Genomic DNA, 25,982 nt, shown 5'->3' with positions numbered 1-25,982 from the left:
TCACTGAAAGTTACTTCCACACCTGAGTCAATGTTCGCTTGAGTTGTTTCTATGCTCGAGTTAAATGTTTTTAACTAGATCATGACGAACCATGAAGAGACTCCCTGACTGCTGCCTGAATAGAAATGCTGCTCCCACTGCCAGACTGTTTGTTTTAAACTTTGGATGGACCAGCAATCAAAGTGGTGGGGAAAGGTGGGGACCGCTGGCCAACACTGCATGCCCTGCCCATTCTGGATATGATCAACCTGATTTCTTCTAAACTCTCCATTCCACAGGTGCTAACAACCCTCTCTCCTTTTTAAACCTTCCCCTAAGCAAGCTAACCTTCCTTCTGCAATTCTGCTGCCTCCTAGTGCCCTGATACCCATTACATCTACTATAAAATTCATAGACTGCAAGGGGCTGGAAAGGTTCTTGCAAGATCATTGGGTTCAGTCCCCCCGCATTAGACAGGAAAGGTAACTGGGGTCAGGTGACCACAGCAAAGTGAATGTCAAGTTTCCTTTTGAAGGGTGGGTGATTGGACACCTCTGGAGGGAGCTTATTCTACAGTCTGGACACCCTGACTGTGAAGTTTATTAGTGTTAAGCTTGAAATGGTCTTGCAGGAGTTTGTGGCCATTACTCCTAGTTTTCCCCAAGGGTGCCCTGGTGAACAGTTGTTCACCGAGCCCTTGATGGTCTCCCCTGATGTAGTGGTAAGCTGCTACCAAGTCCCCTCTCAGTTTTCTCTTTTTTTAGGCTGAAGAGGGCCAAGTCCCTCAGTCTTGCCTTTGCAAGTCTCTGATCATACGGGTGGCTCTTCTCTGGACTCTCCCAGGCTTTCCCACCTCCTTGCTGAAGTCTGAGTAAAGCAGAAGAATCACTTCCTTGGTTTTGCTTGAGATGCATTGGTTGATGCATGCCAGAGGACTGTTTCATCAGGCAAAATGTCATGCAGTATGCTCTGCTGGCTGCAGCATCACACTGACGGCTTATGTTCATACTATGGTTTATTATTACCCCAAGGTCCCTTTCAGTCGTGATGCTAGTCAGTTTGGTGCCACTGAGCCTGTAAGTATGTTGGGGATCGCTCATCCCCAGATGTTACATGGAGCAATATATTTAGACCGGCAATATGTGCAAAGTAATTATCACATGATAAAAAATGCCCTTCCAGCTCTAAAAAGAGCCGACCAGCTACAAACTTAATGCTTGAAAATGTGTGACAAACTCTATAGCTGGTTTCTACCCGGTTTTAATTTGAATGTGTGGCAGGGCCCTTAGTTCCACTTGGTTATGCAGCTCATATTTCATATCTATCTACCTATATACCCAAGGACAGATGGGGGGAAGGAGGTATACGCTTATATCTAGATCCACAGATATATCTATACATATGTATATTTCAGGCAGAAATGAATCTGGCCTTGCGCTTCTCTCCTCAAACAGACTTAGACCTCTTAATGCTGTGTGGCACCCTTTGCAAGATCTCTCAGCACCCCAGGGCCGGTGCCTTGTCTGAGAACCACTGGCTGACAGTGACTTGGGCGCCTGCGAGATGGGCTGGGGGAAGTGGGGAGCCCTGTGGAGACAGGTGAAGAGGAGCTGAAGGGGCACTGGGAAGGCGGGGAGGAGAAAGGGGGAGAGAGAGACGGGGGAGACCAGGGGAAGTGGAAGGGAGAAAAAGGGAGGGAGAGAGGAGGCGGCACAAGGAGAAAGTGGGGGAGGGGGGGGAGAGAAAGAACATGGGGAAGGGGGGAGGCAGTGAGAGAGGAGGGAAAGGGGAAGAGGAGACGGGGGAGAGGAATGGAGGGGGGAAAAGGGAGAGAAAGAGAGGGAGAAGGAGGGGAGGGGAGGGGAGGGCAAGGAGGCGGAGAGGAGCCCCGCGGGCGCTCCCAGGCCGCCCCAGGTACCTTTGCCGGCGCCGTCGGTGACCGCGAACTGCAGGGCAGCGCGGGGCTCTGAGCAGGCGCCGGGCCCCGGCCGCCCCCGGCCCTTCCCCCGCGGGCAGGACATGTCCGGGCGCCGCTGCTCCCACGTGCGCGGATGCGCTTCCCAGTCAGGGGGCAAAGGCCGCCTGCAAACCCCGCCCAGCTGCCGTGCTGCCGGCGGGCAGGGCCGGCTATGCGGGGGCTGGGGCTGCTGCGCGCGGCGGGGCGCCGGGGCCGGGGCCGGAGCGCCGCGCTGCAGCTGCCGGAGGCCCGCCCCGACCGCTTCGGCTGCGTCACCGTGGACCTGGGGCGGCTGCGAGGCCCGGAGCGCCCGCGCGCCGCCCTCCTCCGCGCCTGGCTGCAGGGCAAGTGCGGCTCCGCTCCGCTCCCGGCGGCGGGAGCTCGCTCCCCGCCGGCCCCGAGGCTTTCCCGCCGCCGGCCAGGCCCCACGCTCCTCGCGGTGCGGGCGCCTGCGGGCTGTGGCTTGGGGCCCTCCAACCCTAAGGATGGCGCCTCCTGCCCTGTGGGACGAGGAGCGATTTGGGATCCGGGATTCAGACCTTGGGTTTTGGCTCAGACTCAGTGGTTTCTGGGGGCAGCTGAATCCGCAGATCTCCAGGGTTGGGCCTGCACCTAGGTTACCTGCCAGCACATGTGGAAGTATCTGATGGTGGGGGGTAAAGGATGCTCGCCAGCGGCGGGGCTGAACACTACTGTCTAGAAGGATTGAGGCCTGCCTGCTCAATCGTCTCGTGGTTGGAACACTTGAGTTCAGCTCAACTGATATGATTTGGCCAATTTGACCTGGAACAAGAAATATATTAATAATAATTCAGACCCAATCCTGCTCTTTCTGCTTGCCAGGGTAGGGGGGGCTCCAGGCATAGAGGCTTTTAAGGCCCAGGTAGACAAAGCCTTGGCTGGGATGAGAAGAGTTGGGCAGGGTCCTGTTTTGAGCAGAGGGTTGGACCAGGTGACCTCCTGAGGTTACTTTCAACCCACATTTTCTATGACTGTATGTGGGGAAAGAGAACAGGGACACCCACAGGAGCTGCCCATGCTCTCCAGCCAACCCCAGGCGGGTGCTCCACAGGCTTGAGGGCTGGCTTGATCACCTGCCAGGTTTTCCCTACTCATAGGCAGACTGGGGTATCTCCAGGCACCTCTAGAAGAAAAGTCAGGGCTTCCTGCTTACCCCTTCCCTGGAGATCCTGGCAGGGGCAAACAGGCTTTCTTTGCTCCCCCACACTCATTGCTGGGATCTCCAGGGGAGATGTGGGTGAATGAGAAAACAGACCCTGCTTATCCAAAACTGCCCACATCACCCATTGTCCCACCCCATCAACAGGCAGGACAAGGGGCAACAGACATTTTGCCCAATGAAGCAGATCAGCCGTGCCATGACACACCAGGGAAGCATTAAAGCACAGTGTAGTGCAGGCAGGTACCGTGCCATGCACATGGCGCACAGGTAAATTTTGCAGGTACATTGCCATAGCAGCACACTATACCCAGGGAGTGCACTGCTATGGCAACACAGCTGGCAATCACACGTAGACACATGATCGCTACATCTGTGTACCATTCCCATATAGCAATATGGCATGTCACAGCGTCACCACAGGGCAACATGTAGACGCACTCTACAAGTACTATTATAAGCCTGATAGCATCTCTTTAGTCTGTTTTATAACTGCTTGAAACATCCTTGTCCCCCCTCTATTTACATATCCACCTGTCATTCCTTAGCCTGAAATGCACTTACTCAGCCTACTAATTCAAGTCTATGATCTTTCCTGGCGATTGCAGAATGGCACAACATCTAAATTCCATTACTGTAGGCAAAAAAAAAAGGGTGATCCCATGCAAAATGCAGAATGTGCACTTTCACTATGTTTACACAAAATGTTTGTGGAAGACAATTATTTGAAATTAAATCTAGGATTGTGTCTGTATTCGGAAAATTAGCTGCAAGTATGGCAATTTATTCTTCTGTTTATTATTTGACTCTGTACAGAACTCAGCCAACACCTGTGCATGTACTTCCCTTTATTACTGTAAGTACTTCCAAAGGAGAAAGTGTGGGACAATGCTCAGAATCTTCTCTGAACATGAGCTCTGAAACTAGAAGCAGGCAGGTGTGGCTTTATAACAGCCCTGGTGCAGAGCTGGGTTGCTTTGCTTCTCAATAGAGTTGATTAGCATGTGCTAGGGCTGCTTCTGGTTCTGGAGCCAGCATGTGCAGAACTGGCTTTGGTGTATCTGCACTGCCTTGCAGACACAGTGTTAGGGGTAGGAGACTGAATCCCTCCTTTGCCAGAGTCTTCTGTGTCCTGAGGCCTCTTAGCCCCAGTTTTCTAACTCTACAATTTAAATAATATGATTTCCATACCTCACAGTAGTGCTGTGGAAATAAATACTATAAAGATTTTAAGGTGCTCAAATACCTTGATAATAAGGGCCGCATAAATGCAATGGACACTGCAAAAGGGCGTGAGTTCTCTAACAAAAAATATATCCACTGCAAATCTCAACTGCGAGCTGTGTTCTCAACAAAATCAATGGGGAAATATTTTTTTTAAATACAACCTTATCCGAGATAGAAACAATTGCCAGATCCTTGACAGAGTTTGCATGAGTAATACTGTGGGGGAAAGCCGTATTTTTGATTTGTAAACACAATTTTATACAGTACAAACTAAGGGTCTTGTTTACTTATTGGATTTACAATTATATGTGCCCATTCTTTATATCTGCAGTTATTTCCCTCTTCAGTAAAGGCAGATTTAAGATTTTTACAAACCAGACCCTGAAGCAGAATAATGGACTGTGTCACACTATTATTTTACAGTCATTTTTCTGACTGATGCTGTTATTGCACATTAAGCTATGCTCCTCTGTACAATGGAAGTAAAAATATAGTAAAAATAAAAGGGAGGAGAGGCTATCAAATGACTGCAGTTTTTATTTTCATGCCGACATGTCTTTGAAAACATCTGAGGAGCTTTCTGTTACTCTTTCTTTCAGATTCGATCAAGCAATGGAAGAGGGAAGGCAAAATAGCTGTGTGGCTGCACATTCCTATCCTTCAAAGCAGTTTTATTGCCTCTGCTGTGTCACAGGGCTTTACTTTTCACCATGCAGAAGGAGACTCATCCACACTGACGCTGTGGCTAGGAGATGGGAACAGCAGGTTACCAGGGTATGCCACACATCAATTAGGAGTTGCAGGTTAGTTCTAGAAATAACTGTATTCATGAAATATGTTTGATAGTTTAGAATCAGATTCAGCAGTAAATCAGCCAGGTTTCTATACTAGGCAAGCATGGGGAAATTATTTATTTATCGGTTGGACATCCTGATAAAGGGGAGTCTTTCATTCGTGAGTATTCCTAATCAACAAACTGGGTGTGTTAGGTTGGAATGAAAAAAGCAACTAGTAGTAGTTCTGTTTAAAAATTTTAAAAAATGATAAACACTTTGGAAGGGAGGAGAAAATGCAGTCCTCCTGAAGGTTTAAAATCTCACCTTGCAGAAGTACTGTTTTTTAAAAGGAACTTCATGGCATTCGGTGTGCCAGGGCAAGAAATGTCTTCTGGGAGACATCATCTTTTAGGGGGTCCATAACCGTATTTTAAAAATATAACAAACTGCATATTTTCAGAAAAAAGAAGAAATATGGGACTTTTTTATAGTGCCAGATATGTAAATGCAGATGTTAAGGGCTCTGTGGACCCTACTGTTATGTCCATGCAAACTGCAAAGGTTTGGATCTAGATGATAAGGGCAAAAGTAAATTTAAGCCACCCAGTATTATCCAGGATTAATTTCAGCCGCCAGCTAAGAACAGTGCAAAGATTGCTTTAGCATCCTCATGGCTGCCTACAGCTGGAAGAGGCTATGCTGTCATCAAGGAATAGCTGAACTGCAGTCTTCCTGGCAACACCTTTACTCAGTAATGCTTCCCACGGTCACAGCTGATGTGGAGATTCTCCATATGTCCAGGGAATTCCTAGATAGCTGATTATTAGGACTGTGTGAAGATTCAGTCCCTGATTCGGCTGAGATTTGGATCAAATCTCCAAATCTGAATCGAATCAGGAGACCCTTTAATCTCTCTGAATCAAATCAGCACCCTCCGAATCAACTTAGAGAGATTCGGAAAGATTCAGTGATTCAGACATAGACACACCTTTAAATGTTTTGTCTACGTACCTCAAGGTAGCAGGCACGGCTTGTGAATGCTGCAATGGTGGAGCAAATGGAGCATTCCACAGGAATACAGGGGGCTCCCCAATGCACTCAGCAGCAGACCCAGAAGTGGACCAGAAGCACTTCCAGTCTACTTCTGGGTCCACTGGGGAGTGTGGTGGGAGGCGCCGAGGGGTTGTGTTTTCAAGTCTTCATAACCGTGGGAGCTAACATTTTTAAAGAAAACAAAGATCATATAATCATTTGACTCTGGGAACAGAAGTATTTTTAAAAAACCCACCACAAACAAACTAGCATATTTTACAAGGATTCATAATAAAAAAATTGTGAAAATTGGCAACATTACAAACATACAGTAAATTTAGTCTTCACTGCTGTCTCCTTATGCCTTGATTTCACAAGTTTGTGATTAAGTACAGGAGAGAGGCTGACCTGCTTCAATCAAAGCTTGTTGCAAGCATGCTCCATTTGCTGGGTATTAGGAGATTCCTTTCCTTTTCTTCCCTACATCCAAACTTCATCATAAAATATCTGTCAAGGTAGTAGGACTAGCTTCACTTCTAGCCCCTGTTGGTCTCCCTGAGTGTGCCCTCTGCATCTCAGGCCTCATGCCTTCGTGTTCCCAGTGTTGAAAGCTACAGTTCTCCTACTCTTAGGCCAGGTTCTGAGCTATAATACCTTATGGTTTAAAATTGCATGACCTTGGTTCAGGTTTTCTATTTAGAAGCTTGTGACCAGTGACAAGTCCTACTTTCATGTCCATCTTATCTTGACAGTTGTGAGCATAAGTTACAGTAGTGCAAAGGCTGCTTTAACATTCTCCTGGCTACTCACATTTGCCTTCTGGGGATATGAGCAGCCAGTCTAACTTCCTCCAGACCCCTTAGTGGCAGGGTTTACTTTAGCTGTCCCTAAAAATGTGTCTTTAAATCCAGTCCCAAATCCTATTTTTCTCCTACAGCTTCCAAGCCTGGATACACTGGCTTGGGTGGCTCGTCCAGAGTCCATTGGTGAGCCGCATTAAAGTTAGTAGTCTTGGGTGCTGGCTGAGAGGCTATCTGAGCTCTTGTCTTCCCTTCCTCCCTGTTGGAGATAGAATTAACTCAACGTATGCATGCAGTAAAAACCTTAAACAGTAAAACCAATATAACATGTAGTATTCATAAATTACTACATGACAGAAGAACAAATTACCATATACATAAAGTTCCTAAAGCACAGGACCCCAAATTACTGTATGGGTTTGGGCTTTGGGGTAAGTTAGCTCATTACCATATGATTTAAAGACACCATAAACAGTTAAATGCAATTCTGTTTAAGTACTCACAAGAGGTAAAAGACACTACACAATAATAGGTTCATTTGCCTATATTAAGAAAACAGTCTATTTTTATCTAATATGCATTGTGTATCAGCATTGCAAATTGAGTTGCTAGTTGCAGTAAAAATCAGCAGAGGGCAGCCCAGATAAAATGCTTAAGATGAGTCTTGGTTTTTTTTCAATGGACATGTTCGAGCATGTTTTCCTGAGGTATGAAAACCTCATCTTTAAAATATGTGGCATTAAACTGGGGTTAGACAATGCATTCCCTTTGCAGAAGTACAATATTGCTCCTTATGGTTCCAATTTACATATTTGAGAAAAATAATGCAATTGAAAGGGGATTTTTCTGAAGTAACATTCACATAACTCAAAGTGCAATTTAAAGGAAAATGTTTATATAAATAGGGATAAACTCTTAAATAGTGATATCATTTGACTTTTTGTCAGATGATTATTTTGGTTGTATTTTATATAAATAGGAATTGCCTGGAAGGGCAGAGGAGGTTAAATAATTTCAGAAATTTTGGCATATTAATTAAAAAGTATATCGCATAATAAAAATAACACAATAATATCTATTCTATTTCCTGCTACTGCTTTTGAGTCGGGTTGATACTTGTTTTATTAGTCAGTTGGATTTTTTTGATTGAAAAGATCAGGTAAACATTTGATAATGTAAATCAACAGATTTATGTAGGTGAGGTAGTAACAGTACAATTCTGTTCTGCATAGGTTCCTATATTATGCTTACCCCCATAGCATCTCAGCACCTTCCTGTAGTTCACAAAGTACTGTAACTAACAACTTGTTAGCCTGCCTTTGCAGGGGAGTTCAGCTCATACAGCCGTCTACAGCAGTAGTCAGTAACCTTTTAAAACTGCAGGCCAGATTGACCCAATTCAGGCCAAGAACAGGGAAGAGGGGACTAGGACCCAGCCACTGTTGCTGCCACTTTTCTGTGCAGCAGCATAGGGAAAGCACCTGCCACCACCGCTTTTCCCAGTCCCCATCACTGCTGCTTTTCCCCAAAGCAGGCACCCACTGCCACTACATTTCCCTGCACTGGCATGGGGGAAGTGATGGCTGCCAAAGCCCTGTGTCAAAATGCTCTGCAAGGCAGATCTAGTCCACCAGCCATAGGTTGCTGACCCCTACTGTAAAGCTAAAGTTCAGTCTTTTAAACAAACAAACAAACAAAACAAAATCCTGCTGCCCTGTCCCAGACACCAGGAATGAAACCTCTCTTGTTTTGGCCCCTCCTTGCAGCTGTTCCTTTCATCTCTTGCTTACACTTCTGGGAGCTTATACAGCTTTTAAAGACATTCCCAAATGCCCCACAGCTGGATTTCTTTAACGGGGCTGACTATTCCCCCTTAACAGGATAGATTGCGCTGTTACCCACTATTACATGCATGTTCTCCCATGGACTGGAAGGAGCCCCTTGAGCTAGTGAGCCTAGTCCCCATCTTCTGCCTGGAAGAGTATAAGGAAAGGAGCTGAATTTTTTTTTTTTGTTATATATATTACCACACATATATATTGCTGTACTTTTCTTTTTTCTCTTTTTTTTTTTTTAAAGAAAGCTAAGTCAGAGAACGTTCTCTTGACATTAATGCTTGTATAGAATAGCAATCTCATAGCTGTTTCCTTAGGAGGCTAAAGGTTTAAACTTTGCCTAAGAGTCATCGGGGGAGGAGGGGTGTTAATGTTTTAAAGTTCTAAACATCAGTTTCAAATCCCAAGAACTAAACTCTTAAAACCACAGGATCAGATACCAGGGCTGGATTCTGATCTCACTCATGCTGACATTACACCAGTGTAACAGCAGGCTTCAGTAGACTTATTGGGAAAAAACAGAACTTTTCTAGTTAATCCAGACTGACTTTTGCCAGCTCCAACAGTCATGTAAAGAGAAGCTTTTCTAGAAAATAACTCCTATAATCAGTGTAAAATGTTGATTCCAGATGGGGTTTTTTTGGTCTCTCAACTGTGATTCCACACTCACCAGTACCCAGCTAAACAGTTAGAGTAGGGGAGGTCGTGCAAACCACTTGTCATGGGGAAGCAGATACATGACTAATTCTCTAAAGCATGTCCTTTAATGGAGCTTGACTTCAGGGTTGCTGTTTCATCTTTTAAGTATTCCTCCTACACATCAAACTACCGTCACATTATTAAGCAGAAAAGGATGTTTTCAATCTAGACACTCATTCCTTAATTTCCTTATGTGGAAACATTTGTCCACGGTATTCTAGATGTGTGTATCATAGTTTTAGCCACATAGGTTTCCCTTTGCTAGAAACTGATAGGAAAGTTTCTCTATAATTATCCACCAAAGTTTAACCCAGCACACCACTGATATGGAAGAAGACATGAGAAATTGTACCCACCCGTGCTTACCACAGAGCATAAATCTGAAATCTGTCAAAAAGTTGGCTGGATTATTAAAATGTATATTTTTGTAAGGAAGACATTTTTAAAGAATAACTACAACATATGACAGGATGCGTTCATATGAAAAAGCATAGGGTTTTGAGAAAATTAAGGAAATGTATAGTACATGGAAGAAAGCAATAGGATGACAGCAGGCAACAGGATAGTTTGCAAAGCTTAATTGAGCAGACTCTGACTTACCTTTACCGAATGAAAATATTGCCCTGTGTCACTTGAGAGCAGTGTGCTTTGAAAGGCACGTTGACTAAAATACTGCCCACTGTTTATCAAGAATTGTAAGGCATATGAATAGCACAATATAAATATATCAGCGGGTGGAACAATATAGAAGCAAATAGGTAGAACAGTTTCATTATCAGGAAGATCAACTTGCAAGTGCTAAGGCTAAGCAGTTGTCATTTCTGTATGTTTACTAGCCTGAAGATACCCTTATTAGAAGCGGGCAGTTGTGAGTCTCATTTGAATCAGTAGAAGTTTTGTCACTAATTACAGCAAAATCAGGATTTCATCTACCCTGGTTAGTCATACTAATTTCAGTAGACTCCATGAACTTTAGGTGAGGGCCCTAATGAAGAAGGAACCTGGCTTCCAGGTATATCTTGCTAAATTATTTGGTAAATGTTTGCTTATCTTGCATCTCCAAAGTTTTCTAATATGAGCCATGAAATTTAAAAAAAAAAAATCAATAAAAAAGCATATACAGTACACTTACACAACATTTTGATAATTTATTTAATTATAAATGTACATATAAATTATATCTATATTATGAAACTATTATACATGTATCTATTTAGTCTATTACTTTAATTTACAAATATAATCTGGGTCTTAAAATTGAAGCATGTATCCCTGTCCTCTGACATTTTAGCTGTTGTTCCAATAAAGATTTTTTCATTTAGTTCAAATCAATTTTCTGACATCTTGGGACAAGCCCAGGTAAATCTGAGCTCAGTACAAGTTCAATCTCAGAATATTTATGCTGCATTCCTCATGGGGAAATGTAAAGCTTTGAATTCTAACATTCTGTAATACTTCCCAGACACTTATTTTATCTTTCTTGATTTATAAGAAAATATTCTTCCTCCAACAGGTGCTGTGTTAGATAACAGTACTGGAAAAGTGTTGGTTGTACAAGACAAAAATAAAGTAAGTCTGTTATAGAGTTCTAAAATGTCAAAAAGTTATTTGTACTGAACTTGTGTGTTAGCAAAGATCTCTTAACTTTCATTTCAAATCCATTAGAAGAGTTAAACATTACTTTTCACTGGTGTCTTGAATACATCATTATTAGTGAGCTATCACTTCAGGCAACAGTCAAAGAAGTTGCTGGGAGAGGTTGATGATTAATTATTATTTTTTTGTGGTATGTCACACTCAATTAAAAATATGGCTTCTCTTTGACTATTCTGTTCCCCTATCAGTACTTTAAGCTTACAACATATGCACATATATACTTACTTGCATATTAATAATAAAAGACACTCATGCATAGTATGTGATATGTACACATATGTAACTTCTAGAAATTACGGTAAAAAGTAAAAATAAATGGAATCAAAAGAATACTGTGTATATAATGCATAGTTCTCTAATATTTACATACCTGTATACATGTATTTTTGTTTAGTGGTGAAAAAAATGAAAGTTTAATCAGTAAAAGACCAGAGCAACAGTTCAAACACACCAAACTATTTAACACTTCCAGTTTGCCTTCATTAATGATCAGTCAGGTTCACACAGTGTGCTGGAGGGTGCTGAACTGATATATTCCTCAAAGGCATAGCTCCCAGGAGTAGGGGGCTGCTCAAAGGTTGTGAAATAATTTAGGACTATGTCCAGTGAAGGACTTAGTTTGCCACTGCAACACTTCGCTTTTAGGCATCAGGCCCACAGAACAAAATCCAAAACCCAGAGTTAGGAGCTTGGGTTCCTTATACAGTGCATGGATGGAACTAGAAGCCTTGAAAAAGCAATCCAAAATAGCTGCACACCTAATTTCTGGATCCCAGAGGTGCCTAGATGCTCACACCAGGGCCATTCAAGGCTTCTCCAGGAGCTGAACTGCAAACACATAGGCAAGTTTAAAGTTAAGGGTAGGAGAAACCTGGGAATTGAACAAGCATTTTTGGAATGCAGTTTTGGATGCTGGCATGTAATGTCTGCCTACCGCCAGATTTAATTGTCTGCCCATTTTTTTGCTCTATTACAATAAGCAAATAAATAGGAAATAATGACAGTCATTATTTTTTGAGGTGACCACTTTTAAATGTAGTTTTGTAGTATCGTAACCACATACATAGGTATCTTATTCACATCAGTTGTGATTTACCAGGATAGGACCTATGGGCGCTTTTACATGTGCACTGGAGGTAGGGAGGGGGTGGTACTTTAATTAGAGTGGCTATAAAAGCCGCTTTAATTAAAGCACCACTGTGTCTCATGTATCAGCATCCCTGTGCTTCAAAATGGCAGTGGGGTGCTGCAGTCCCTGCCACCATTTTGAAGCACAGGGACACCAGTACATGAGATGCAGGAGGCTGCTGGTCGTGTATAAGCACCCTTTGAGACGGGGGGAGGGCATTTTCAGCAGGGATTGATGTTTTCTGACTATCTTCCTGGGCTTTCATGATTTTACATGGAATTCCTTTAGTTATTTTGTGGCATGTTCATAATGTAATATGAACCTAAGTTATGAGTAGATTTGGTTGCTGGAAGGTGGCAATAACATCCTTCGCTTTTGGAAACAATATTAATCTGTTTACTCCTGTGATTTTACCTTATATAAATATCTAACAAAATGGTATTTTCAAACTGTGGTACGTGTACTACTAGCAGTAGGTGCACTGTATGTTTCATCCTTTAACTTATTACAATTTTTTAAGGAGAAAGAACTTGAACCAATGAAGTTTGGGAACTTCCACTATATCTCTTTACACCATACATAAGGATCCCATTAGTACAATGTAGTGTAGTCTTTTCTGGCATTTGGGGCGAAAAGTAGTCTAGTTAAAGATTTGAAAATGCCCTACTGGCCATCAATTATTTTTTAAAATAAAATGTCATCAACAATTTTAACAGAGACTGCCCAGACTTCAAATTGATGCAACAACTTCATGCCATCCTATCTAGCAGGTTAGTGATCAGCCAACTATGAATTGACACAAGAATGGAAGAATTGCACTCTACTAACATTTGGAAACTCAGAGAGGAGAAAACCATGCTGAAACAATGTTTAGGTTGGGACACAGATAGGCTAAAGGAAGGGGAATTCTTCTGGCTGATATGGCTGACTTGCTGTATTCTAAACATAGATAGAATGGTACTGTTTATTTTTCATCATTTTAAAATGGAAGTGAATTTAAGAAAAAGCAGATTCCTACCAATTACATGAACTTCTGCATGTTACTTAGAAAATTGTCCATTAAAATCTATTTGTGTTTCTATCCTCATTAAAACTGCTCACATGGATTTGATAATTAACATATATATGTTTATTTTAAAACATGGAGCATTTTAGTGAAATTTTAAATAAGTCTTACTCCTCTTTCAGACTGAATTTGAAATAAGGTATGGAGAAGAAAGGGGCATTAGAAAGTGTTCCCTATAGATGGTTTTATTGTACTGCACACTCAGAACACATATTTGAACCAGTACTATTTTAAAATAGGAATATCAAAGTGAATATTAATAACCTTGTATATAAATTTTGCATTCTGCAAAAATCAAATTGCGACTAAAACTGACCATATTGGCGTCATCAAACTACATGTTTGAAGACTCCTTATTTTTAATTAGACATTCTATCAAGGACACACATTATTCCAACCTAATGGTTCGTGCCCAGTATACAGTTTTATAAAAATCTTCTGTATACCTGCTTCAAAACAATAATTTGATTTTTACCTGGCTGAGACCTTTTCAACATCAATTTGATTTTTTTTTAAAAAGTAAAATGTACTGAAGACTTAAGTTGACACCCAGAAGCAGACCTAAGAATAATATGTCTGCCTTAAAGGAAGCTGCCCGCTTACTAGCTGTTAGCCAGCAGTAATAATAAAGGTTGCTGTAAAGAAGAGAGCAGTGGTCTTCAATAAGTCAAACATTGTTTGTTCAAAACTCTTTAAGCTGTTGTTGGCACCTTGAGAAATCATTGGCAGACACAGCTTGCTGGGATTGCGAAAGCAAGTAAAAAGGGCATGACCAAGGAGACAAGCAGCTGGAACAAGGATATAGAACATTTATCCTAAGGGGCAAGAGACTGATCTTTGCCAAGTTTCTCCTTTTCTACCTGTGCAGCCTTTGAAAAACCTTACCAGGCTATCTGGCAACACTTTGTAGAAATAGTTTCATAGTTTCTAGGGTCAGAAGGGACCTGAGCAGATCATCTAGTTCGACCCCCTGCCATGGCAGGAAAGAGTACTGGGGTCAAACGACCCCAGCAAGGTGTTCATCTAACCTCCTCTTAAAACCCCCCAGGGTAGGAGCCTGCACCACCTCTCTTGGAAGTTTGTTCCAGACCCTAGCCACCCTGACCGTGAAGTAGCGCCTCCTGATATCTAACCTAAACCTACCCTCTGCCAGTTTGTGACCGTTATTCCTGGTCACTCCTGGCAGTGCTCGGGGGAACAGTGACTTCCCCAATGCCTGCTGATCCCCCCTGACTAGTTTATAACAGGCCACAAGATCCCCCCTGAGAACTTCTCTTTTGGAGGCTGAACAGGTTCAGGTCCCGTAGCCTCTCCTCATAGGGCCTGCCTGTTGTCCCCTGATCATACGAGTGGCCCTCCTCTGGACCCTCTCCATGCTGTTGACATCCCTCTTGAAGTGGGGCGCCCAAAACGGGACGCAGTACTCCAACTGCGGCCTGACTGGTGCCGCATAGAGGGGGAGGATCACCTCTTTGGACCTGCTCGAGATGCATCTGTGGATGCATGACAAGGTGCGGTTGGCCTTCCTAACTGCCTCCCCACACTGCCGGCCCATGTTCATCTTGGAGTCAGTGATGACCCCAAGATCCTTTTCCGCCTCCGTGCTGACAAGAGAGGAGTTCCCTAACCTGTAGGTATGGTGCCGGCTGTTCCTCCCCAGGTGCATCACCTTGCACTTGTCTGTGTTGAAACCCATCTTATTCTCATCCGCCCACCCTTGTGACCTGTCTAGATCTGACTGTAGCCTGTTGCATCCTTCCAGTGTGCCCACATCCCCCCACATCTTAGTGTTATCAGCAAATTTGAACAGGGTGCTTTTTACCCCCTCGCCCAAATCACTGATGAAGATGTTGAAGAGTGTGGGCCTGAGAACAGAGCCCTGCAGAACCCCACTGCCCATGTCCTTCCAGGTTGAGTAGGACCCATCCACTACCACCCCCTGGGTGTGGCCCTCCAGCCAGTTGGCAACCCATTTGACTGTGTGGGTGTCTACACCACAGCCCCCCAGTTTCTTAATGAGAACAGGGTGAGAGACAGTGTCAAAAGCCTTCCGGAAGTCCAGGAAGACTATATCCACTGCTACCCCTGCATCTAATGATCTGGTGATCTGATTGTAAAAGGCCACCAGGTTGGTCTGACAGGACCTGCCACTGATGAACCCGTGTTGGTTGCCCCTAAGCATGCGGTCCCCTGCTGCCCCTCTTGGATGTGTGCCAGCATAATTTTCTCAAACAGCTTGCCTAGGATCGAGGTAAGACTAACCGGCCTATAGTTTCCCGGGTCCTCCTTCCTGCCTTTTTTGAAGACAGGAACCACGTTGGCCCTCTTCCAGTCCTCCGGTACCTCACCAGAGTACCACAAGTGCTCGTAAAGCTGTGCCAGAGGACTTGCAATGACCTCGGCCAATTCCTTTAGAACTCTAGGGTGGAGATCATCCGGGCCGGCTGACTTGAATACGTCCAACCCCTCCAGAAGCTCCCTAACTAAATCCTTACTAACCCGTGGCCCAGGTGTGCCTCCCCTGAGGCCCGAGGGGGGCCCAGCAGGGAGGTGGCTGTTCTGGTCTCTACTTTTGAGAATCATTTCATTAAGACACAATTTTATCTCTTTATGAGAAAAGAGAAGTTTTTTCTTTATTCTCTAGAACAAGACAGATCAGCAACAGGATTTTGGTCTCCTGACTTCATCTAGAACTTACTTACCCATCATAAACCAGAGTTCTGCGAGACATCACAATTTCAACAAATGTTCCCATTTACATACTTAGCCTATCAAGAAACATTAGTTATTACTAGCACTTATTAGTTAATTATTATATTATTATCCATTAGGTTGCTAGTCATAACTTGACTTCCATAAGTTGTTCAGGTAACTTTAACAAAATTTTGCATATGCATAAATCTTTTCAGAATTTGGAACCAAATAGAAAGTTTTCTTCTTTATTTTAAAAAACAATTTCATGTGTAAGTTCCAAAAAAGATGGAATGGGGATGATTACTACAGAATGCCCAAGTTAGCTACATTTTTTCCACTGAAGAGGGAGAAGGAGAGAAATCAATTTAAAGTTTCTTGCTAGGCCTAAGCATTCCCATAAGAAACACTTCATGGAGTGTGGGCTTTTTCCTTACTGTTGATGAGGAGTACTTTACTAGTATTAGACTGACAGCTACATAAGTTTCAGCATGAGTATCAGACATGCAAGTGAACCCATGTGATCCTGCCAGTGAAAAGGGTCCTACTGTATCCCCTTCCCCATTAAAAAGCACAGTGTAATTCTCTAGTCCCCAAGCCAAGCATTTTGTGATCATACTGTATTTACCACCTAAATCTCCTCTCTCAAAATTTTCTGTTGTCCTCTATTATTGCCCTAATTTAGGCCCTGATCCTGATTTTAGATTCATGCAGATCTCAGTAAAACCTCAGTGAATCCAAGTATGCTCTTTAGGGCAGGGATTCGATTTTTGTTTTGCTTAGTAAAGTGCCAGATGTATCTGTGGGACTTAATAAGTAACACACTCCACCGTGACCTAGAAGGACCACAGTTACAGGTGTAAAAGTAGTTAATTTTTCATATTAACTTTACTGCTTAGCCTCCTAACTGAAACTGCTAAGCAAGAGTGTTAGTTGTGGTGATGGTGGTTTTTATGATGTGGAACTGGACTGAGGAAAGCAAAATATCCATCACATCGTAATGGCTTCCAATCACTATCAATCTAACCACTGACCAAGTGGCAAAATGTTGCCTAGCTCATTATCACTCTCCTGAGTCATTCTACCATTTCTTGCTTCATGAAGGTCTTAAGCCTGGTAACTTAACGGAAGTTATTTTAATTAAAAATTACTTCTTTTGTAACTGAATAATCCTTTGCAAATTTAAGAATCTCCCTCTAATGGAACAGAAGGAATTCCCCATAATGATACAGAAGGAATGTTTAAATAATTTGTAAGTGGCAACACAAAGATGGAAAATGATGCATTCAATTATATATTTTCTCTAGTTATATCTAAGCCAGCCTCTCCCTAGCTATATTTTTCCCCCTTCAGCAAAATAACTACTAACAGATTTATTCTCAGCAACCAAACTAAACTTTACTTCAGCTCACAGCTTGCTCCAGAACAGCTAATCAACTTTAATGAAAGGTTATATTCAAAGGCAGGCATAATTATAAAATATTCTGAATTTGTAATGCAAGAATTCAGAGAGCACCTCTTTGCTATTTCCTGTAAAGTATTAACTTTGTACTTTAACTTGTGGTACAGCAAAACTGTAAAGACTCCTGTATAACAGGGCCTCCAGGCTCCTTTTGGGTAACTGCCAGTTAATGCATAAATTTGGCATGCAGAATATACACTCCAGAACTGGCTTAAATTCTAAATGAAACTTTCCAGTATAAGTAAAAGAAGAAAACACCATACAAATTATACCAGTTTATAAATGTATTTATTTTACTTTTTTAGTTGACCTGTGTATACATGTGTGCATGCTTACTTTTAAGGCAACATAGGAAATAGCCAGCTCTCAAAAAAACAACACCCCCTCTCTCCCCTTCCCACCAAAAGCAGCAAACCCTTACATCTTTTACAGTTGTAACAAATGAAGAAAAGAAACGGTTTCCTGAAAACCATGAAGGAATATTGTACACTTACCTCTGGCATCCTGTCTCATTTTTCTGTTAAAATTTCAGCAACTGCCACTTGTAAATACAGAAGACTTGATCTAGTCTTGCACTTAAAGGCTGCATAACACATTGCTGCCTAAAGAGCCAGACAGAGGGTCCTGAAGTTTGTTTCCTGTAGATAAGTTTTCAGCCTCAAGACATCCCCCATAAGACTCAAGGCACACCTCCATAACTGTTGTGAATTGAGCAGCACCCCATTTCAAAAACTAATTTATTACAATGCTTACCCCCTTGCAGAGGGGGCAGGCGGGGGGGGACAAAGGAATGGCTTACTTGCTTATCTTGTCACATGATGCACTATCCTTCAAAGGATGTCATAGCACCTCAGGGTCCCCCTGGCATCCTGGTTGAGAATCACTGCCATAGACCAACAAAAAGACTAAGGGATGTAATAGGGGCAGCATGTTTATCTTGAGAAGTAAACCTGGCATCACTATCCCATAAAAGGCATTCAGAATTACTGAATGTGGAGTGGGCAATGTCCAGGGGCAACTACATCAGTCCTTGCCAAAACAAGAGAGCAATCAGTGAGGAAGTGGAAAACAAAATATATTGAGTACCTTCTTCTCTACAGTCCTGTTTAGCGGGTACATTCCATTGGATACATCTACTGTATGGAGGTTGCTGTATGGAGATGTTGCTATGGAGCCATGCTTTAGTACTTCCTTTTGAAAGTACTAAAGCACAGCACTGGATGAGCAGTTACTGTGCCTTGCAGGTGGTGCACAGTTAAACTTTGCTACTGTGTCACCATAGCGACGAACTGTACCCGGGAGCATGCTGCTACGGTGACATAGCTGACGATCACGTGTAGACACATGTGATCACTACATCACCGTAGCAAGCATACGGAGACATAGCGCATTGCTACATCACCATGGGGCAATGTGTAGACGCACCCACTAAGTACAAAAGCTTGTATGTGTGTATTAATAATATACATGCTGTTACAATGACCAAATTTTTTAAAAATATATTTTGTATTCCAGATCAAATCAGCAAAATCAGTGCCAAATCATATCGATTAAGCAGAACTCGATTGTTACAAAAACCATTTTGATTTAGCAGGCAGAACTCAATCATTCTAAACATCATGTATGGCGTTACAACTGGTGAGCATCCTCTGCCCCAGGCTCTCACCCTGGGATTTCAGTTACTCCCAAGTCCATTGTCTGGTATCCTACATGCAAGCCCAAGGCCGGAGATCTTGAGATTTGGATGCCCCAACTTGATCTTAGCCCACAAGATGGCCAATCTAAACAAGACATCCCAGTACAAGCAAAATTAAATTAGCCAGAGGACATACTTTCCCTACAAGTTTTTCTCTCTCCCCAGAATGTGACATTTTTGTAATATGGTGACTACTTTACTTAAGTAAGTTGATACCATAAAGGGTTTGGAAAAAAATGTCAAGCGTGTTTGCATTAGTGATTTATACAGCCTACTGTGATGTCAAAATATATTAAGAGCTGTTTGTGCGGTGTCATGGAATTAGAGTTACAGAGTACAGAGAAAGATATTTCCAGGAATTGAAAACAAAACCTGAAATCCAGTGGACAAATATATACTTTTTCCATCTGCAGTTTTCTTTTTCTTAATTAATATAATGTCTTGTCCAAGCCCTTGAAGAATGCCCAGAAAGAATGTTTTCCAATGAAATCAGTGGGGTTTGGAGTGAGAGGGAAACACAGCTGCTTGATTCTAAATGTAGGAAAAGCTTTTTTTTTCCCCCCTTAGGAGAATGTACAGTTTAGAAGGTCACCCTGGTAATATTTTCCTGACTAGTTTGTTTGGTTTCTGACAAAAATATACAGAGACTAAGGATTCCATCCTTTAGCCTTTCCTCTTGTATGCAAGGGCTGCAGGCTCACGGCACTGTCAGTGTTCAGTACAATACAGAGGCTTCAATTCACACTCTTATTATTCAGCTTGATTCTGAGGGACTTCAGGAAATGATTCTGTATAAAATTAACACACAAAAGGCCTCCATTTTATTTTTTCTGTTCCATATAAAACAAAATGACAGGTTACATTAACCGGTTATTACAAACACACATAATCATTAAAGCCAGTGCAGTATAGAACAGTACTACAATCATAAAATCTATTTGGAAGATTAAATATATACATTTTGTTTCTTTAAAAAAGCCAAAAACATTGAAGTAGAATACATCAGTGATTAAATACAAGAGTATACAGATTATATCTACCTATAGCAGCTTCTTTAACTAGTTTTCTAGCAGCAACTTTGTCTAATGTCTGTTAGACAGTTTATATTTTCATTCAGTAGAAGTTTTCTTCCAATATTTCATATAGACAGGTAGCTGTCTTAGATGATCACATTAGCAAAAATAGAGAAGTTCCTATTTAAAACCTACTGACAATTATAGAAGTAATTAACATGTCAACACTTGAAAAATTCACTAAAAATTCTAGGAATTGTTTTGTCTTTTTCTATTAGCGAGTACAAAATAGGCTGTATGCTGTGTTAATAATTTCCTCTTCCATTACAGACTACAAATGCATGGAAATTTCCAGGAGGCTTGTCTGATCCAGGTGAAGATATTGGTAAGTCCCTACATGTTGGGCTAAATCAATGAATGGAGCAAGTGATCACAACTCCACTGAAGTCCACTGATTTGTGTCCTTCAATTTGAGTTGGCTGGAACAGAGATACATAATCCCAAATAGCTTTGTTGTGGCTAGTTTACCACTTTTTGTAACTGACGGCTAAGAGATTAAGTGACACGATCCTGCATCCTAAGGGCCCCTTCAAGAAGGTGACTAAAGCTTCACCATAATCAGGGCAGAAAGACTGTTTTTGATACATTTAAACTCATTCCACATTTCCACTTAAGCAGTCCTTTCTTAGGCTTGTTGCATTTTTTATTCTTATTACACCATATGCAAGGAAGATGAATTTGATTAATATAGCACAGAAATAAAATTGAAAATCTTCAAGCACAACCTAGGATACCAGTAAGCCCATTAATAATAAGAGTGCAAATCCCTGCTTCCACCTACATTTACATGCTTTGTCTGGCTTGTCTGCTTATATTAGAAGCTCTTTGGGGCAGCATCTATATAAGCTGTATGTAAGTCTACCAAATTGGGCCTCTGCTTTCAGATGGAGATGAGGCACTATTGTAATACAAATAATAATACTTAAAGGAAGAGACCTTACACTAAGGGTTGAGGAAATAATTCACTTATAACTATAAAGTAGCTGGTGGTTCATACTACTGCTTTAGAGGGTAACAGTATAAATGAGTTTACAGATCAGAAGTATATGCAAAGTCTAGAATTAGGAGAGGGAAGAGAGGAGAGAGAGACACAGAGAGGAAGACAATACTGTCTCTACATTTCCTCCTCCCCCCCCCATCCAAAAGGTGCATAGACTATAATTTTAAATGTATATATGAAAATAATTATGTAAGTGTTGAGTTCAAAAGTTACTTCCGGTGAGCAGTATTATGGTTTTTTGTATTTATATGGAGGAATCTAGCCTTAAGCAATTACTATGAGATTTTTATCATCTGTGTTTTTCTGATGAGTAAACCAAGAAATAAAGTAACCTGGAGTCATATAGAAAGTCTGGCAGCACAAGGAATAGAACCCAACTTTCCCTAATCCAATTCTGTATCTTAACCACATACATACTATGTCCACAGCAATGTCCCAAGTCATACATGGTACTATTGTTAATGTCCATGCAGAGAATTGTACAACTTACCATTGTACGACTTGCCTCCAGCCATTCAGTACAAATTTCAAAAACTGTTTTAGCACTTTCATTCAAGCAATTGCTCTTTTCCTGCATATTTGCTAGAAAATTTATCTTCATATTTAGTTGATGTTTCAAGCATGTATCATTTTGTGAAATGGAGGTTTATTTATCTAAGACATATTTATGTTTGCAGAAGAGTGCTATGATTATATACTCTGTGCTTTGGGGTATCTGTCCATTACTAGTTAAAAATGGAGAGGAAAGGGTTTGTAAGGCTGTACACTATGGATTATGTATTATGAATTATTACACAACAGATGGAAAAAATATTGCAAGTATTAGCAACAGCTTCAGTGTAAAAATACTGTACACAGGATCCCTGTGAGCAGTGTCCCTCTAAAATAGGTGAAGCTGTAGGTGTTTTATAGTGGTGCCAGCAAATAAATAACCAGAAAAAAAGAACGGGAAAAGAGTTTAAACTAAGTTAGACAAATTCATGGAGGACATGTTTACTGAGAGCTATTGAATAGAACAGTAATGAGATGTATCCTCTGATATCCCTAAAACCAATGACAGTTGATGACTTACAGAGTATGACAGAGGATAGATTATTCTAGATATTCCCTGTTCATATAATGTCTCTCTAAAGCAAGTACTATTTGCCATGGTCTGAGAAAATACTGGGCTAAATGGACCACTGGTCTAGCTCCCTACATTCTACATTCTCAGAACATATATTCCTTAAAGTTCCCTTTAAGGCACTATTACATAATATACTACTGAAATCAGCATTACGAAATAAACTATATAACATCTTGATATTTAAAGATATCATCTTGATATTTAAAGATATATAAATTAATGCAGCATAAAATAAAGCAGAGCAGAACTTAGTTTTCCATTGTTTACAATTAAGCCTTATAAACTCACAAACATTTAAGGACCCAACTTAAAAAAAAATGTAAAGGTGCAATGTAGAGTGCTTACAGATCAGACGATTAACCAAACAAATGCATGACTGACCATTTTTATGTACATGTACCAATTTTCGCAAGCAACTGCAATACCTTTGTGTACAAATTAAGGACTAGGTTGCACACCCATTTTTTGTTTTTGCATGTTTTTGAAATATGAACCCTAAATAGTTCTTCTTAAAAGGCAAATACAATAAGGCACTTTTTAAAGCAAAGCTCAAACCTAAATTGGAATTCCATGTCAAGTAGTTATCTTCCTTAGAATGATGGTTTCCCTCCACATTCCTGTTTTACTCCACATTTCCAAAATTTTACTACTTTCCTCCCACATCTGTACTGTAGAGCCACACACACATAAATACACATTTACAAATTTGCTTGACTACAACTTTTCTAACCAAAAAACAACTAGATGGGACTTCTTTGGGCAGTGCAATGTTCACTGCAGTATTCTCTGCCTAGCTGTACTTCCAGGCTGGAGGATCCAAGAGTATTTACCAAAACCAGCTCTCTCTTACAGATCTCTTACAGTAGGAGACACTACTACCAAGCAGACAAAAGAGCTTTTTCTAAATTAGAGTAACTATGTAATCATTTAAAATTGCAAGAAAACATTACCAGTGTACCAAATGCTCCTCAGACAGTCCACATTTCCACACTGGCCCTTCACCTTAAAAATGCTTACACACATGTTCAACTTCAGTCATGCAAGTAAATGTATTTGAATTCCTCTGAGCTGTTCATGTACTCAGCAGCATAGAGACACAGCCAGGTGCCTGGGGCACAGGGGCAGTGGCAACTTTTGGTTGCCGCTGCACTGCTGGCACAATTGCTGTTGTGGTCATGTGGCTGTTGGCAGCACCTGCCCCTTTCCCCCACAACACATACCCTACTTGGCACTCAGGGCAGTTACCCCAGGCACCCTGCCCTAGTTATGCCCTGTACGTACCTAGAAGATATACACGTGTAAGTCTTTGCTACTACTAGGGATACTGCTTACTGGATGTCCTGAAATTAATTCCAGTCATTTTAAAATAAACCCCATATATCCATCTTGTACTTCTGATTTTTTAGGTTAATGGTTTGTAGAGAAGGGAATCACAAAAGGATCTTATGCGCATAATTTTCCCTTAAACATAAACCAGTCTTCTAATTCACTTCTGAATAATAATTAACTGCAGCAAATAGCCTTAGAAAATAGCCATGAGCATTCAACAGCCCTTACAATTTGTCATAAAAAAATACTCTAGGTAAGAAGAATTTATTATGAATGAGCTACAACTGCAAAATTTTCCTAAATGCCTGGCATATCAGATCTCTCTAGCTGCTGTTCAAAAATAACTCTTCAGAATTTGGTTAGTAAAAGTTCTGGAGGTAAATACACAATAATTGTGTGTTAGTTACCTTGATAATCATTAGCTACTTAGGCCCCGACTCAAGAGTTCTAATTTTAAGCACATGGGGGGCACATCTACATGAGACATTTACTACAGAGCTGGCTAATTAACTCTGCAGTAAGCTTCTCAACGTCTACATATACACCTCTATTAGGGCACAGGAAACTAATACACTCCACAGCAGGGTAGAACTTGAATTTACTGCAGAGTACAAATACTTCAAATACCGTATTTACAACTACTACCTTGCTACAAGGTTATTTCGTGCACAGCAGCACACGTGTAAATGCTGACCTGGCTGGTTGGGCACAAGGGTGTTTCAGTGCAGGGGTTGCCTGCTGGCTATCCCAGGACTGGAGCACGCTCATGCCCCAGCCAGCCTCTCCACAGCATATTGACTTTAGTTGGAGCAGCCCCAGGATGGCAGGATGGCCCCTAAGCCCCTTGCCAGCTGGGGCTGCTCCAACTGGGCTCCATATACCACATATCAATAAATTCCAGAGCTGACTGCTCCGGAGTTAATTTTTCCCAGGCACACGTTCAAACGGTGCATCCAGGAGCAAAAACCTCTGGATCAACAAGCTCCAAAGTTTGTGCACATGCACTAATTCACATATTCATTCATTTATTCAGAGTTTACTTATGTGCCCAGGTAATTTCATTAACTTCTCTAACATGGTTACTGATTTTAGCGAACTTCTATAGATTTTTGCAAGGAGAAATAATATTCATTTCTCACCAATCAGTGTACACAGGGCTTCTACATTCAACGTTAAGAGCAGCTACGAACGGACATTCCCTATCCATTGATAGATTCCATCTTTTTAATTATATTAAAAGACATTTAAGGCAAATTTTCAGAAGGACTAATGATCATTATCATTTTTGTGAGAGTAAAATTTGTTACCAGATTTTACACCTGGAAGATATATTATGAACTTCTGCTTCTAAACCAACTCATTTGCTCTCACAGTCAAACAGGTGCAAATACGTAGATACAAAAGGAACATCAGCCTTTTGAAGGTTTGAAATTAACACACACATTTTTAGGATAACAGGAAGCATTTATCCAAAAACAAATATCTTTGTTCTCTGCAACCATTTGAGTATCCATTTTAGAAGTGTATATTACTTGTACAATATTGAGGACAGTTAGCTACACTAATCATTTGATACAATATACACGAAAACAAAATAGCCTGTAGCAACTGGTTCTGTTCAAAGGATAAAAACTGCACTTTGCAATCTGATGCTGGATTGTATAGCCTTTACATTCTCAAAACCTTGTTAGAAATAGAGATAATGCTGTTGGAAACCTTTTAAGATTACAAAAAGATTTTGAAAGTCTGTTCTTACATGTGCTATAAGAATTTTCTCTCTACCTAGGAGACACAGCAGTTCGAGAAGTTTTTGAAGAGACTGGCATCAAGTCAGAATTCAAGTCCATCCTAAGCATAAGACAGCAACACAGACACCCTGGAGCCTTTGGGAAGTCAGATATGTATATCATCTGTCGCCTGGAGCCTTCCTCATTCAACATCAGCTTCTGCCAGCAGGAGTGCCTGAGGTGTGAATGGATGGACCTTGATGAGCTTGCCAAGACGAAAGATGCAACCCCCATCACCAGCAGCGTAGCTAAATTGTTACTTTATGGATACAGGGAAGGGTTTGATAAGATTGATATAACTATGAAAGAATTTTCAGCTGTTTACACAGGCCTAGTCTATAAATTGTACCACAGGGAGCTACCAGAGTCTTATAAGGACATGGGAGGATTATAAGAAGCTTCACATTTATTAAATTAAATATATAACAATCTTCTAAAATTTGGGTGTGCTTGTACCACATTAAAATTATTAATGAACTGTT

At 41.3% G+C, this 25,982-nt stretch overlaps 2 protein-coding genes across 2 annotated transcripts in view; one reads left to right on the top strand and one right to left on the bottom strand.

Annotated features, from left to right (window-relative positions):
• Positions 1-3,478, bottom strand: part of AFG2A (AAA ATPase AFG2A) — a 343,648-nt gene extending 340,170 nt beyond the window's left edge. Inside the window, 2 exon segments of the mRNA XM_090034520.1 lie at positions 1,898-2,719; positions 3,427-3,478. Coding sequence (XP_089890646.1) covers positions 1,898-2,719; positions 3,427-3,478 — 874 coding nt within the window.
• NUDT6 (nudix hydrolase 6) lies at positions 2,031-25,982 on the top strand. Its single transcript, XM_090036601.1, has 5 exons — positions 2,031-2,280; positions 4,943-5,146; positions 10,999-11,054; positions 20,529-20,583; positions 25,500-25,982. Exons 1-5 carry the CDS (start codon positions 2,031-2,033, stop codon positions 25,892-25,894), a joined length of 960 nt encoding a protein of 319 aa, XP_089892727.1. The 3' UTR covers positions 25,895-25,982.

Source organism: Crocodylus siamensis, chromosome 2 (assembly GCF_052110815.1).
Source record: "Crocodylus siamensis isolate JL-2025a chromosome 2, ASM5211081v1, whole genome shotgun sequence".
In the NCBI taxonomy this organism is placed as follows: Eukaryota; Metazoa; Chordata; order Crocodylia; family Crocodylidae; genus Crocodylus; species Crocodylus siamensis.
This window is presented reverse-complemented; position numbering and strand designations above follow the sequence as displayed.